Genomic DNA, 15,346 nt, shown 5'->3' with positions numbered 1-15,346 from the left:
ACATGTTTTTATTCACATGCTTATGTTTTAGATTTTACGAGAGGCTTCTATTTACCTGAACTGACCTTCCAGAAAAAAGTCGAACCGATGCGAGAATACCCGTTTGCCTTTGCCGTTATAATTTCGCCGCTAGTCGAGAAGGCTGTTCGATGGTTCTAGCGTAACGGCAATGGCATATATTAACAGGACATTTTATTTGGAAGGCACAGTTAATTCTGAAGACGCGCTCGCGAATTTAATTGTTACGTACGGATATATATATATAAATTATTGTCAGATAAGTTAATATAAATAAAAAATAAATTAAATCCGTAAGTGTTATAAATATTGAACCTTTTAATTAATTCACAACAAAATGGTGTTATAAGTTGGATCGAACATAAATTAGACTTATAATAATAATACAAGTGAATATTTGTAAATTGTGAAAATGACGACGATTTATGAGCTGACAGTGAATAATTTAAGAAGACATCTCGAAGACAGAGAATTAGCTTCTACCGGAAAAAAGGCTGAGTTAGTCCAACGACTAAAGAACGCTTTGCTAGAAGAAGGACTAGATCCAGAGACTTATATATTTGACGATGCTGTCATCTCGTCGATTTCGAAATTAGAGAACAAAGTTTCTGGCGATATTTCAAAAGTTTCCGGCGACATCGCTTCTTTAGAAAACAAAGTTTCTAACGAGATTTCTTCCCTGGAAAGCAAAGTTTCTGCTAACATCTCTTCAGAAATCTCTAAAGTCACTTCTGAGATGTCTGCCCTGGACGATAGAATATCTTCGTTAAAAAACCAAGTTGCTGCCGATAAGTTGGCCTTCGAAGAAAAGATTAAAGAGATGGAAAGGAAGATGAAAGAAACAGGGACAGCAGAGAGAGGTAACAATCCGATTACAGTGGAGATAAAAGAAGACGAGACGAAATGTAAGTTGGAAATACGGCCGAAATTTGAAGGAAGTGGAGGTTCTGTCCATGTGAAAGTCCCAACTTTCGACGGAAAATCGTCATGGAACAACTACATGAAACAGTTCGAATCAGCTGCAAGAGCGAATGGATGGTCTGAAAAAGAAAAGGCTGTAAACCTGACTATCGCTCTTCGAGGAGATGCCTTAGATGTGCTTCAGACCATAGCCGTAGAGGAGACGGATGATTTCGAACAACTGAAGAAGAGGTTAAATATGCGATATGGCCACGGACATTTGGAGCATGTATATCAGTCGCAGCTTAAAAATCGAAGACAAAAGAAAGATGAGGCTCTTCAAGAATATGAGGTAGATATTGCCAGATTAGTACGATATGCTTATCCAACAGCTCCCGAAGACATGATGGAAAAGTTGGCCGTTCAAACGTTTATTGATGGTCTTCATGATCATGAAATGCAGAGAACACTACGATTAGCTCGTCACAAGACGCTGGTTGATGTCTTATCCGCCGCCCTCGAATACGAGTCAGCTACGCAGGCCTCTGGAGGGTACAGTAAAGTTAGGACTGTAAAAGAGGAAGGAGATGAAGATAAACTTGACCAGCTCGTTAATATGATTAAGAGTATGACATACAAGAAAACGAAGACCATAAGATGCTGGAATTGTGGTGAAATAGGACACGTACGAAGTTCATGTAAGCACCCTAGGTACGACGCAAATCAAGAAACTCACCACCAGGAAAACAAGAACGGGTCAGCCTTAGGGGGGCAGCTTCGACCCAGAACTTTTCCAAAGACCCTCTCATACTAATAGCTTCTTTGAAATGTCGTGAAGATAGTGTATATGTAGATGGAGACATAAATGGTAAAAAGCATACGTTGTTGGTGGATACCGGAGCGACCAGAACCATTATACGCCCGACAGTTATAAACAGCCGAAAGAAACTGTTACCAACGAGGTTGCGACTTCGGACCGCTACAGGTGAAAATGCCAACATTCATGGAGAAATCTAGGTACAATTGGGAATTGGAGCAGAAAAGTTTGTCCATACTGTTATAGTTGCTGACATCGAAGAGGATGTTATATTAGGAATGGACGTAATGAATATGCATGGATTCCAATTGGATTTTAAGAATAAGGTAATCAAAGTTGGCAACGAGGAAGTATTTCTCCATCCACATAATGACAACACTGTGCAAGCAGCCATTAAAGAAGATACAGTCGTGCCTGCGAGAAGCGAAACGATCATAGTAGCGCGGCTACAGGGAATTGTGGACGAAGGGAGACCTGTTATGATGGAGCCTTGGAACCACGACGATGAGGTTGGACGTGGAATCATAATTGGAAAGGAATTGGTGACTTTGGCTAAGGAAATTCCTGTGAGGCTTATCAATGTCAATGACTACCCAGTGACCATAAAGAAAGAGACAAAAGTAGGAACTTGTGTACCTGTGACATCCATAATCCGTCAGGCGACAACATCTGATAATTCCAACGACAAATTCGACCAAATGGTTGCAGTTGCAGGACAGTCTCTAAACCAGATGGAGAAAAGGAAATTAAGGGAATTTCTTCGGCAGTATCGTGATATTTTCGTACCGAAAGGAGGAAAGACGGGAAGAACTACCGTTGTTAAGCATAAAATTGATACTGGTAATGCTAAGCCAATTCGTCAAACAGCTCGACGATTACCACAGGCGAAAAGAGAGGAAGCTGAAACGATTGTTCAGGAAATGAAGAAAGACGGGGTGATAGAACCTTCTACGAGCCCATGGGTCTCTCCGGTGGTCCTGGTTAAGAAGAAAGACGGAACGATGAGGTTCTGTGTGGATTACCGTTTGCTGAACAACGTTACCAAGAAGGATAGTTATCCTCTGCCTCGGATCGATGACACATTGGACACATTGGCTGGAAGTAAATTGTTTTCTACTTTGGATTTGAAGTCTGGATACTGGCAGGTAGAAATGGACCCAGTAGAGAAAGAAAAGATAGCCTTCACCACAGGATCTGGATTGTGGCAATTCAACGTTATGCCATTTGGACTCTGTAATGCTCCTGCGACATTAGAGAGGCTTATGGAAAATGTGTTGAGAGGGTTATCTTGGAAAACATGCCTGGTTTATTTAGATGACATAATCGTCTTGGGGGAGACATTCGAAGATCATTTGAGGAATTTAGAAAACGTTTTTAATCGACTTAAAGCTGCCCAATTAATGCTAAATCCCAAGAAGTGCCAGCTATTTCAAGGTAGAGTCAATTATCTGGGTCATATAGTCAGTAAAGAAGGAGTGCCCGTAGATAAGGGAAAAATCGATTCCATTAAGGAATGGCCAAAACCAACTGACAAACATCAAGTGAGAAGTTTTCTTGGACTATGTACTTACTACCGGAGGTTTATTAAGAAGTTTGCAGATATCGCTAAGCCATTAACGCGACTTACGGAGGAAGCAAGAGATTACCGCTGGGATACAGACTGCCAAAATGCCTTTGAGATCTTGAAAAAGCATTTAATAACAGCACCAATTTTAGGGTATCCACTGCCAGAAGGAGAGTTCATCTTAGATACAGATGCAAGTAATGTGGGAATTGGAGGAGTGCTGTCTCAGATTCAAGGAGGACAGGAACGAGTCCTCGGATATTTTAGTAAAGTTCTTTCAAAACCTGAGCGGAATTATTGTGTCACGAGAAGAGAACTTCTAGCAGTAGTAAAATCAGTAGAGCACTTCTATCAATACCTTTATGGTAGGAAGTTTCTAATCCGAACCGACCATGCCGCCCTTAAATGGTTGATGCAGTTTAAGAATCCAGAGGGTCAGATAGCCAGGTGGATCGAACGACTCCAAGAATACGATTTTAAGATTGAGCACCGGGCCGGAGTTAGCCACAGAAACGCTGATTCTCTTTCCAGAAGGCCATGCCCAGCAGAGTGTTTCCACTGCAACAAAACGGAATCCAATGAAGCAGCAGTGCTAAGAACAACGATGGTCAACGACGACTGGACGCCTACTAAGATCAGAGAAGAACAAGAAAGAGATCCAGTTATACAGAAAATTCGAAAGTGGAAAGAGGAAAATCGTCGACCACCTTGGCAAGAAATATCAAACCTATGCTCAGTAGTTAAGACGTATTGGGCCCAGTGGGACTCATTTATCATGGAAGATGGCTTGCTCAAACGAGTCCTGGAAAATGATGACGGTTCGGAGAAGAGAAGACAGTTGGTGATCCCAAAGAGCAGAATAGCCGAAGTACTTCGTCAGTTACACGACAGTCCATCGGGAGGGCATTTTGGTGTAAAGAAAACCCTTCAGCGAATTCGGGAACGGTTTTATTGGATGAACAGTTCCGACGACGTAAAAGACTGGTGTAAGAAATGTACTATTTGTGCCACGAGTAACGGGCCCTACCGAAAAAGGAGAGCTCCTATGAGACAATATAATGTTGGAAGCCCGTTTGAAAGAATAGCTTTGAATATCGCTGGGCCATTTCCAGAAAGTGAAAATGGAGGCAAGTACATGTTGGTAGTAATGGATTACTTTACTAAGTGGGTCGAGATTTACGCACTTCCAGACCAGAAGGCCGCCACCGTTGCAGATAAGTTGATCCAAGAATATATCAGCCGATTTGGAGTGCCTTTGGAGATACATAGTGACCAAGGCAGGAACTTCGAAAGCGATCTATTCCAAGGAATATGTGATAGACTAGGCATGAAGAAAACAAGAACTACAGCATATCATCCGCAATCTGATGGTATGGTAGAGCGGATAAATAGGACAGTCGGCAAGTATTTGACAAAGATGGTGTCCGATCATCAGCGAGACTGGGACCAATACCTTCCATTCTTCACCATGGCCTACAGATCTGCTGTTAACGAATCAACAGGCCAGACACCAGCCAGAGTCCTATTCGGACGCGAAATGCGACTACCTTGTAATCTAGAATTTGGGTGTCGACCTGGAGAAGATGTAGCAGGTGAAGATTATGTGATCGAATTACGAAGAAGAATGGACGATGTACATGAGTTGGTCCGCTCCAACCTTCAGATCGCTAGCGACCGAATGAAGAAACGGTACGATACACAAGCCGAAAAGGGTTGCTTTAAGAAGAACGACAAGGTCTGGCTCTATAATCCCAAGAAGCGAAAAGGTTGTTCTCCCAAATTGCAGCAGTTTTGGGAAGGCCCATACCTAATTATGGAGAAGATCAACGATGTCATCTACCGAATAAGCAAGATTCCGAGGGGAAAGCCGATGATAGTACACCATAACCGGTTGGCGTCTTTCGAAGGTGACCACGACGTAGATGAAGAAGTCGAAGTAAACCAAGTCCACGATGTGTCTGACCTCACGTTTGAGGAATTCATGGGTGCCTATGGAGGTACCGGTAAAGCGAGACATGGTGTTACCACTGAAGAAAAACAAGATCTACTCGCGCTCCCCGATGACTACTCGCTGGCCCTTACCATCCCGGCCAGTATCAAAGACGCACCAGGGTTGGCATCCGTCTTTCGAAGGAAGTTTGGTCGAGTTGCAGAACGTCAATGCCAGGTGCCAGCTCCCGGTAAAACCTTGAAACTCCAAGATGCATCACGTTACCTTTTCTACCTGGTAACAAAAGACACTGCCCGTGACCAACCTACCTACCGAGATGTATGGGAAGCCTTACTTCAATTGAGAGAGCACGTACTAGAGTCCGACGTGCAAAAGTAAGCCATGCCAAAGTTGGAGTGCCGCCAATTAGATTGGAGGGTTATCCGAAATATGGTGGAGGAGATCTTTAAAGACACCGAAGTCCAGGTGTTAGTCTGTTGCAATCCGCATAGTTACTGGTGCGGAGAGAAAACCGTCCCTTGTCATTTTTATACAACTGGAAGTTGTATAAGAGGGTCCAGTTGCCGATACCAGCATACCGTTCCAGTTCTAGTCCCGACAAGGTTCCAGGAGGAACCATCTTTTGAGAGGGGGGCAATGTTACGTAAAAATATGAGTCATAGTTTTAACCTGTAAACATGTTTTTATTCACATGCTTATGTTTTAGATTTTACGAGAGGCTTCTATTTACCTGAACTGACCTTCCAGAAAAAGGTCGAACCGATGCGAGAATACCCGTTTGCCTTTGCCGTTATAATTTCGCCGCTAGTCGAGAAGGCTGTTCGATGGTTCTAGCGTAACGGCAATGGCATATATTAACAGGACATTTTATTTGGAAGGCACAGTTAATTCTGAAGACGCGCTCGCGAATTTAATTGTTACGTACGGATATATATATATATATATATATATATATATATATATATATATATATATATATATATATATATATATATATATATATATATATATATATAAATTATTGTCAGATAAGTTAATATAAATAAAAAATAAATTAAATCCGTAAGTGTTATAAATATTGAACCTTTTAATAAATTCACAACAAAAGATTTTATTTCGTTCATTTATGTTTTAAATAAAATAAGCTGTTCATAACATCTATGTATATGTATGTTTTTATATCAAATTAAAGCTAATTTTTTTTAATATGATGATATAAGGTTGCCTGACAAAAAAATTGTCGCAAATTAGGGTTAAAAGCCAGCTGTTAAAAACGCGAGGTATCAAAGATAAAGTAAAATAGAAATTTTATCAATAGAAGTTTTAAGTGATAATATGTATATTATTAACACTATCTATCGACGCATGCTTTAAAAACTCACACAACTGAAAATAGCCATTTCAAACCAGTGGCGTTGCGCGCTAGCTCTCTTTTACTTAGCTATGCTTAGATCCTGGCGTACACATACACCTCACGTTCTAGCAAACAGCGGCTCAGAAGAACTGGGTAATCCGATGCACCGAAGACTGGGCTATCACTAAGGTCTAGGCCAGACGTTATAGGCGGATACAGTGGACCCATTCTAGGTGGTGTAAATACAGTAACCTATCTCCATGAACCCTAACCATCACATGTTCTAACACAAAGATGAATTTCGAACGAATCTTGTTTTTAATTCTGAAGAATCACTTGTAACAACTTAAATTTGACAATCAGTTTTCGATAGTACATCAACGTGTCTGATCTTGTAAACAATGGAACAATGAACAGAATTAGTACAATAGTTTCATTTAAAGGGATCATCAAATAAAAGTGTGTTTGATATAAGACATCGTGAGTATCTCAAACTACAAAAAATTCTGAAAATATTGTATGTCAAAAAAACACTGGGTGCGTTTGGTGTTACAGTGGCTCACACTACGGCAAAATCCTAATCTACATTAAATTTAGGCAATAAAGTTGATTTCAATATAAAAAAGATATAAATGTATTGTCATAAAAAAAATTGTACCTGTAATCAAATCCCATACAACCTTCTGTGACTGGACGGCATGTGCCTGGCATACCAGACACATCTTCAGCAATAGTAACTGCGTCACTGTGTAGTTTGTGAATCATATGGTTGGCCATCATCAGATAAACCAACCCCTCAGTATCTACACCTAAACTGAAATAATCATCATAGTGACCACCAAAACCTTGACCGATTCCTCTAGAATGGTACAACATTGAAGTGACACCGTCGAAACGGAAACCATCAAAGCGGTACTCTTCCATATACCATCTTATATTGGAAAGAAGAAAACGGAGTACTTCAAATTCTGAATAATTAAACAATCTAGAATCCCATAAAGAATGTTCGCCTCTTGGACCAGAGTGGAAGAAACCTTAAACAAACATACATTTCATTACTAATTTATTCATAAAATTTTATGGCTACTTACAGGAATCAGTTCCATCAAATTGATTAAGGCCATCCATTACGTTCTTACTGGCATGAGAATGTACAAGATCCAATAATACCATTAATCCCAACTCATGTGCTCTGTCAACCAAACGCTTAAGTTCTTCGGGATTGCCATATCTACTAGACGCCGCATAGAAACTGGTAACCTAATAAAAAGTAATATAAATTATGCGAAAACAAAAGTTTAACGAAGTGAAAAATAAAAGATGCTAAATCTAAAGTACCAAAGATGTGAATATACATGTATGCATACTAGCAAATTATTGGCCAAACTTATTATTTAACATTACCTGATATCCAAAACTAGCATAGTATGCATGTTCCATAATAGCCATTAATTGAATACAGTTGTACCCTTGTTTAACGATTCTAGGAAGAACATTATCAGTAAAGTTGTCATAAGTTCCAACCTTTGCTTCTTGAGTTGCTATTCCAACGTGGCATTCGTAAATCCTCAGGCTTTTAGGACGAGGTACTTTTTTGTGTCTAAATATGTATCTCTAAAAAGTTAAAAAAATATATAGCAAGACATGACATGTTTGTTGATAAGATCGTGGTGATAAAAAAGCAAGTTGATATGTTGTAAATATTAGTATAATAATAATTAATGATAAGATGATAAGATAATGGAATAATTAATAATAAGAACTTATTTTCAAGCACAGGCTGAGACATCTACTTTACATCGAGCAATTTGCGCAGGAGATGATACAACGCCGCTTAAACTGAGGGAAGGACAAGAAATGCGCATAAACCACCTGACTAAGCAAGAAAAAATGCGCACGCATGAGTAAACTTCTGCATGTGCGACATCTCAATGAGATTAGCCAAGAATGTGTCGACAATACAGCGTCATCAAACTATTGGTTGACATCAGAAAAGATGTTTCCTCAGAAGACTGAGGATTTCCTACTTGCCATTCAGGATCCGGTTAGTCAAACTAAAAATTACCTAAAATATATTGTTAAAGATCCTCAAGTCCAAAATTAAAAATGCCGATATGGATGCCAAGCTCAATAAAACATCCAACATCTTACCGGTGACTGCCAGGCATTTATCGGTACTAATAATAAACAACGCCATGACTCAATAGGAAAGATTATCCACCAAGAGCTAGCTGACAAACTGGGACTTCTCCAAACCGACCATCTTTCTTATTATCAATACGTACCTGACAGAATGCTTGAAAATGACATCATCATCATTCTGGCTTTACAACCCTGCGTGGGTCCTAACCTCCTCAAGAATTTCTCGTCGTCCCTATCCATCGCCTTTCTACGCCAAGCACGTATTCCCATATTTCTCATGTCTTCATCGATGATAACAAAGAACCTTGTTCTGTGTCTTCCTCTTCTTCTCTGACCAATGGGTCTATCAAGGAGCGTTTTTCTAGCTGAGTCATTTTGTTCCATCTGCTCTTTCAGACAGACTTCTAAGCGAATGTATCATAGAAACTGTATCCTGTAAGTTATCTGCGATTAATACAACATCATCTGCAAACCTTAGATGATGCCATCTATATTGATGCCCATATCTTGCCATTGAGTGTTCTTAAATAGTGACTCTAGAGCTGCCGTAAACAATTTTGGTGAAATGTTGTTTCTTTGTCTACCTCCTCGACCTAAGCTGAATTTTTCTGTGTCTTCGTATACTTGATGTAGCGTTCTCGTAGATGTTTTTGATTAGTGTCGTGTACCTGTAATCTATTCGGCTTTGATTTAGGGCTTCCAGTACTGTTTCAAACTCTACAGAATCAAAAGCCTTCTCGTAATCGACAAATGCAAGAACCAATGGTATGTTGTACTCGATGCACTTTTCTATTAAGATCTTTATGGTATGCAAATGGTCATTTGTGCCATATCCTGCCCTGAAGCCTGTCTGTTCCTTGGGCTGATAGAAATCAAGTTTAGGTGTTAGTCTCTTTGTTAAGATTTTCATAAAGAGTTTATACATATGTGTCAAGCGGCTGATGGGTCTATAATTTTCTAATTTAGTAATATCGCCTGTTTTGTGTAACAAGACTATCACTGCATTGTTCCAGTCTTTTGGAATCGTACCCGCATGTAAGCATTTATTAAACAGTTCGCTTACTGATTTTAATAGAATTTCTCCTCCTGCTTTTATTGCCTCAATAACGAGTCTCATCATCACCAGGCGATCGATAGTTCTTCATTTTCTTTAAAGCTACTCTTACTTCTGACACAGTAATGGGTAAAAGTATTTCCGATCCCTGATTTATAAGAACCTTTAATCGTGTCGGGAAATTGTCTTGTGGTCTTTGGCTGGTATAGAGGTCTTTATAAAACTATCTGGTTATTTTCAGAATGTTTTGTTTATCTGTTGTTGCCTTTCCGTCTTTATCTCTCAGCTTATATATTTCTTTTTACTTTGTGTGGTTTTCTTTTCATTATCTTTAAACCTTTGTTCTCTTCTACTGTTTGAGTAATTACATTAGTATTATGTCTTCTTACATCTTTTCTAATTTCCGCTGAAATTCTTTTATTTAGTTTTCTATATCCTTCTTCGTTTCCCTTTTCGTTCTCGCTTAGGTTTCGTCGTATTTCCATGAGAGCTTTTGTATCTTTGCTAATCTTTTCACTTTTGGTGTCATTTTTCTTGCAAAATTTGAGTTGTGCGTTTCTAACCGAGTCTGTTATTAATTTATTGTGATCGTCGATACTTAGAGGTTTGGGATTATTACTCTGTAAAGTTTCGGCTATATGTTTTATATATGCTTCTGGCTGATTTGGTGAATTCCAAACTATGCGCTTGCAACTGTTTATCATCTTTGCTCTTTCTTTTTGTAGGTTTATCATTACTCTAGTTCTTACTGGTCTGTGGTCGCTTCCTACTGATAGTTTATTGAGTACAGTGACATCTTGAATAATTTGACCTTGCCTGTTATTATATAATCATATTCGATCTTAGTTCTTCCGTCTGGACTAGCCCACGTCCATTTTCTATTCTGTTTCTTCTTAAAAAAGGTGTTCATTGCACATTATTAAAAAAGGTGTACAGTTTGTGTTGCAGTAGAAAGTTGGTAAGCATTTCGCCTCTTTCGTTTCTTACTCCGATTCCAAAATCTCCGATTGCCACTTCTTGTTCGTCCTTTTTCCTTTCGAGTTTCCCGTTAAAATCTCCCATTATTAGATTGTAATGAACCGGTTCCTGCTTTTTTACTCTTTCGATTTCCTCATAGAAGGCTTCAGCAATTTCATCTTCGTAATCGCTGGTGGGAGCGTATACCTGTATTATTTTCAGATTGTATCTCTTAATTAGTCTTAGATTTATATACATAACTTATGGAGATGCAATCAATGCTCTGTATATTTTTCTGTAATTTTTTGTGTACTAATAAACCTATTCCTCCAGTTGTCGATTCTGTTTGCCCTTTATAGTGGAATATATTGCCCGATTTTAGTTTGACCTGATCTTCACCTCTTCTTTTGACTTCACTAATTCCTATAATATCCCATTTCACATGTTTGAGTTCTTCCTCCAGTTCCGTCATTTTTTCATCCTTAGATAAGGTTATGTAATGAGTATCAATGCTATATTCCAGTATTTTTTTTTCCAAAATTTGTTTCAGGGTTGCAATCTCAGGAATTGTCGATTTACCACCTCTGAAACCAGCTTGGTATTTTTCTACTATCCGTATTGCATATGGTGCCATACAGTCACATAGGCCTGTGGAAAATATTTTATACGCTGAAAATGACAACTAGAAGCTATAAGAGGACCACACTGTGCTCACAGATCAACCAGTGGCACATAATAGACCGGATCTCATACTAGTTAATAAACTTACTAGGAAAACAACACTTATTGATGTGGCGATACCCAACACCAATAATTTACGTGTTAAATACAACGAAAAGATCGCCAAGTACCGAGATCTAGAAATACAAATCAGGAGACAATGGAGAAAGTAAAGTACCCAGACAGTATCTATTATTATATCTACTACTGGTGTAATTCCCAAAAACCTCCTAGAGAACATAAAACAGCTGGGTCTAAATAAACATCTCTATAAGGCCATGCAGAAAGCGATGGTGACGTTGTTTGGGTGGAGGTTGGCGTGGGGATTATCGTGAACATTTCTGACGGTGGGATATTGATTGGAGGGTGGAGCGGACGATACTTTCTTTATGAGAGGTTTCAATGTCGAAGACAATTTGGTCTTTTTTCAATTTCTATGGCTTCTCGGATAATTCTTGGTTTATAGAAGCAGATGGAGGCTATGGTTCTGCAGTTTTCAAAATCAATTTTATGACCTGTATCAAGATAGTGTTGACCTAGAGCTGAAATTGAATCGGAATTGACAACACAAATGGAATGTTCATAAATCCTATTTTGGATTCTACGATTTGTTTGGCCTATACTCAACTTGAGTTCATTAATGTCTGTGTCCCGTTATACGCTTTGAATCTTGACAAAGGCAAGGGTTTCCTGCGTTGATTGCAATGGAAATTAAAATCTAGTTCTACATGTAATATGTATTTTATTGAACCTTAACCCAAGAAATACTAAATTTATATTATATATATATATATATATATATATATATATATATATAAAAATAAAATAGACATCCAGATGTTCAAACAGAATGTATGGTGGGAAAGTATTGGCAATCCGTAGAACATTTCAGTAAGTTGTTAAATGATAAATAAACAGTATTAATTAATTGTATTTACTTATATACTTACTTGAGTCTGTGGAGGATTCCAAAATTTCTGTTTATAAATAGTTCCTTCATGCTTGGGAGGCTCTACTACATATGTTGCGTATGGTGATAGCCTATCCACTTTGTGGCCTTCCCATGTCTGAACTACAACCTAAAAGGTAATTTAAACTTAAAATTTTTTGCTTTGGTTAAATAGGGGTTAAACACCCCGTATAATTTTTCCCTAAATTATATTTAGTTTTTTCTAATTTGTACATTACCTTTAACTCTGATAAATGTTGTATTGCTGGTGAACCATCTTGATTGGGTGGCAATATTAACTCCCATTTTCCATATTCCAATTTTTTGTATGGGTGACTATCTCTATTCCAACCATCTATAAATAAAATAAAGAAATTAATTAAGAAGTAAATATACTCGCGATCATAAAATCCGGGTCACCTTGAAAATCACCGATATTTCATTTTTAACGAGCTTTATCGTAAATAATAATAACACAAATACAAACTAATGCATGTTTCTGAGAATTGTTGCGGTTTCCGTTGTAACAAAGAATTCCAATAGTGCCGATTTCGCTGTAAAGTGCACACTTCCCAAAATGAACGCTACCTGTAACTCCGCTTGTTTTAAATGTCTCGTTTGTACTTCGACTTTCTGCTCAAATGCAACGGACAAACGTTTATTATTGCCACCATTAGTGTTTATTAGTGCCATTATTAGTGTTTATTTTTTGACAAAAATGCCTTTGACTGTTGTTGAAACGGCACAAATTGTTGCACTTGTGGAAGACGGTCACACTCAACGGCAAGTCGCAAGAACTGTTGGCGTAAGCCTTTCTACGGTTCAACGAGTGCTTCAACGCTTTCAGGAGGCAAGTTTGCTAACCAGGCGACCTGGCCCTGGACGGCCCTAACCAAGGCACTAGATCACCGTTTCCTTGTGTTCAGGCTTTACGAAACCGGACCTCAACTGCCGTTATGCATCAAAATCGTCTAGAGGAAGTACGAAATCGCAATTTTAGTGTTGCAACAGTCAGAAGAAGACTTCGTTCTTCTTGACTATCTTCTCGGGTAATGGCTAGAGAACCGCCACTTCGCCGGGTGCCTCGAGTTGCACGACTAGCTTTTGCTCGACAATACGCGCATTGGGGAATTAACGATTGTAGCAAAGTGTTATTCTCAGATGAATCCCGTTTCTGCCTAACTGGATCCGATGGACGTGTAAGAGTTTTGAGGAGAACCGATGAACGATTTTCACAAGCTTGCATTGCTCCAAGAATGCCATTTGGTGGAGGCTCGGTCATGGCTTGGGGAGGTATATCTTCCGACTTCCACACAGAATTACCCTTCATCGAAAATGGGTCCCTAACTGCACGAAGGTACATTACGGAGATTCCGGAAGAACATGGTATGCCCAAAATGGCAGGGCTTGGAGAAAAAACCGTTTTTATGAAGGACAACGTGCGACCGCACGTTGCCAGGATCAGTATGTAATACTTGGACGAAGTTGGAATTACGAGCGTATCCTGGCCAGCTAGGTCTCCGGACCTGAATCCCATCAAACATCTCTAGGACGATTTGAAAAAACGTATTCAAACCTATACACATCCTCCTAACAACGCACAGGAGCTTAAGGATCTGTTAGTGAGAAAGTGGAATAACATACCACAACATGTAATCCGGAGAAAAATTGAGAGTATGCCCCGTCGTCTGCAAGAGGTTGTTAGAGCAAGGGGAGGCAATACACGATATTGGTCACTGAAATTTCACTGATTTTGACCATGTTCTGTATTTTCCATTTTTTTTTTTTTTCGTATGTCTGTTTTATCAACAATTTGATTTGTTTTCTGTTTTTTTCAATAAAAGCAATAAAAAACCATTTTTTTCTTTCAAAACAAACATTGATGACAAATAAAAAATACATTAGAAAAAAAAAGGTTATTACTGCACCAGGGGCAAAAATATTTAAGAAACTTGAAATTTTCAAGATGACTCGGATTTTATGATCGCAAGTGTAGGTTAAACTGTTAAATACTTGAATATCTTAATATCTATATAATATAATATCAACATATTTTTAGTACTCTAGCTATACAGCTAGGGTACGATACCCAGTTGCTGGTATGTACCCAGTTATTGGCATCAGTGCAATTATTTGTGATTTATAAGAATGTCTGTAATATTGATGCCATAACGTGTCCATTCGATAATAGATGGCACCATCTGATTCTTTATAGCGCCAAATTATCTAAATAATATTGTCAGCTGACAGTGTAACTTCTTCTTCAAGTGCCATCTCCGCGGCGGAGGTCGGCAATCATCATAGCTATTCGAACTTTTGAGACGGCTGCTCTGAAAAGTTCTTAGGTATGATAAAAATTGATTATATTATTTTTGTATCATTTAGTTAATGAATCTGTATAATTTAAGTATTATATTAACTATTGCAACATAAAAATTAAATATATTTGTAAAAAAACAAAATTTTGATAGTGTCAGTTACTGGGTTTTAAAATTTGTCTATATCTAATAATTGGCATCAAGGCCAATTTTTGATCTGAAGTAAATTTTAATTATGCTAGTAATTATAGCAGTTATCTTAATTTTGCAAAAATAGTTTTTCGATTTTGAAAAGTAGAAATCAGTACGCTAATATAGAGTCTTATCTAAATCAAAAATCATATTTCGAAATACTTAACGACCCATCAAGAATATTCAATGAAAATGAGACGTGCTTCTTATTTTGTCCAAAGGCAGACAAAGTTATTGTACCTCGAGGAACAAAAAATGTTTACCAAGTACACCAAAGAGATGCAAAAGCAAATTTAACCGTTTTATTTACTTTTTCGGCTTCTGGTTTAATAATTCCACTTAGGATTATTTATCCATATAAAATGCTACCAAGTAATATAGTCAATAGCGTTCCAGAAGATTGGGGAATC

General features: G+C 38.3%; 1 protein-coding gene across 1 annotated transcript in view; it reads right to left on the bottom strand.

The window, feature by feature from the left end:
- AGBE (1,4-alpha-glucan-branching enzyme) overlaps window positions 1-15,346 on the bottom strand; it is a 52,015-nt gene that overhangs the window by 25,704 nt on the left and 10,965 nt on the right. Inside the window, exons 3-7 of the mRNA XM_072526231.1 lie at window positions 12,666-12,781; window positions 12,428-12,556; window positions 8,009-8,218; window positions 7,696-7,864; window positions 7,263-7,638 (exon numbers count right to left, since the gene is read on the bottom strand). Coding sequence (XP_072382332.1) covers window positions 7,263-7,638; window positions 7,696-7,864; window positions 8,009-8,218; window positions 12,428-12,556; window positions 12,666-12,781 — 1,000 coding nt within the window. The remainder of the gene's footprint in view (window positions 1-7,262; window positions 7,639-7,695; window positions 7,865-8,008; window positions 8,219-12,427; window positions 12,557-12,665; window positions 12,782-15,346) is intronic.

This window comes from Diabrotica undecimpunctata, chromosome 3, assembly GCF_040954645.1.
Source record: "Diabrotica undecimpunctata isolate CICGRU chromosome 3, icDiaUnde3, whole genome shotgun sequence".
In the NCBI taxonomy this organism is placed as follows: Eukaryota; Metazoa; Arthropoda; class Insecta; order Coleoptera; family Chrysomelidae; genus Diabrotica; species Diabrotica undecimpunctata.
The sequence above is the reverse complement of the archived record's forward strand: the minus strand, read 5'-3'. Positions and strand labels throughout refer to the sequence as shown.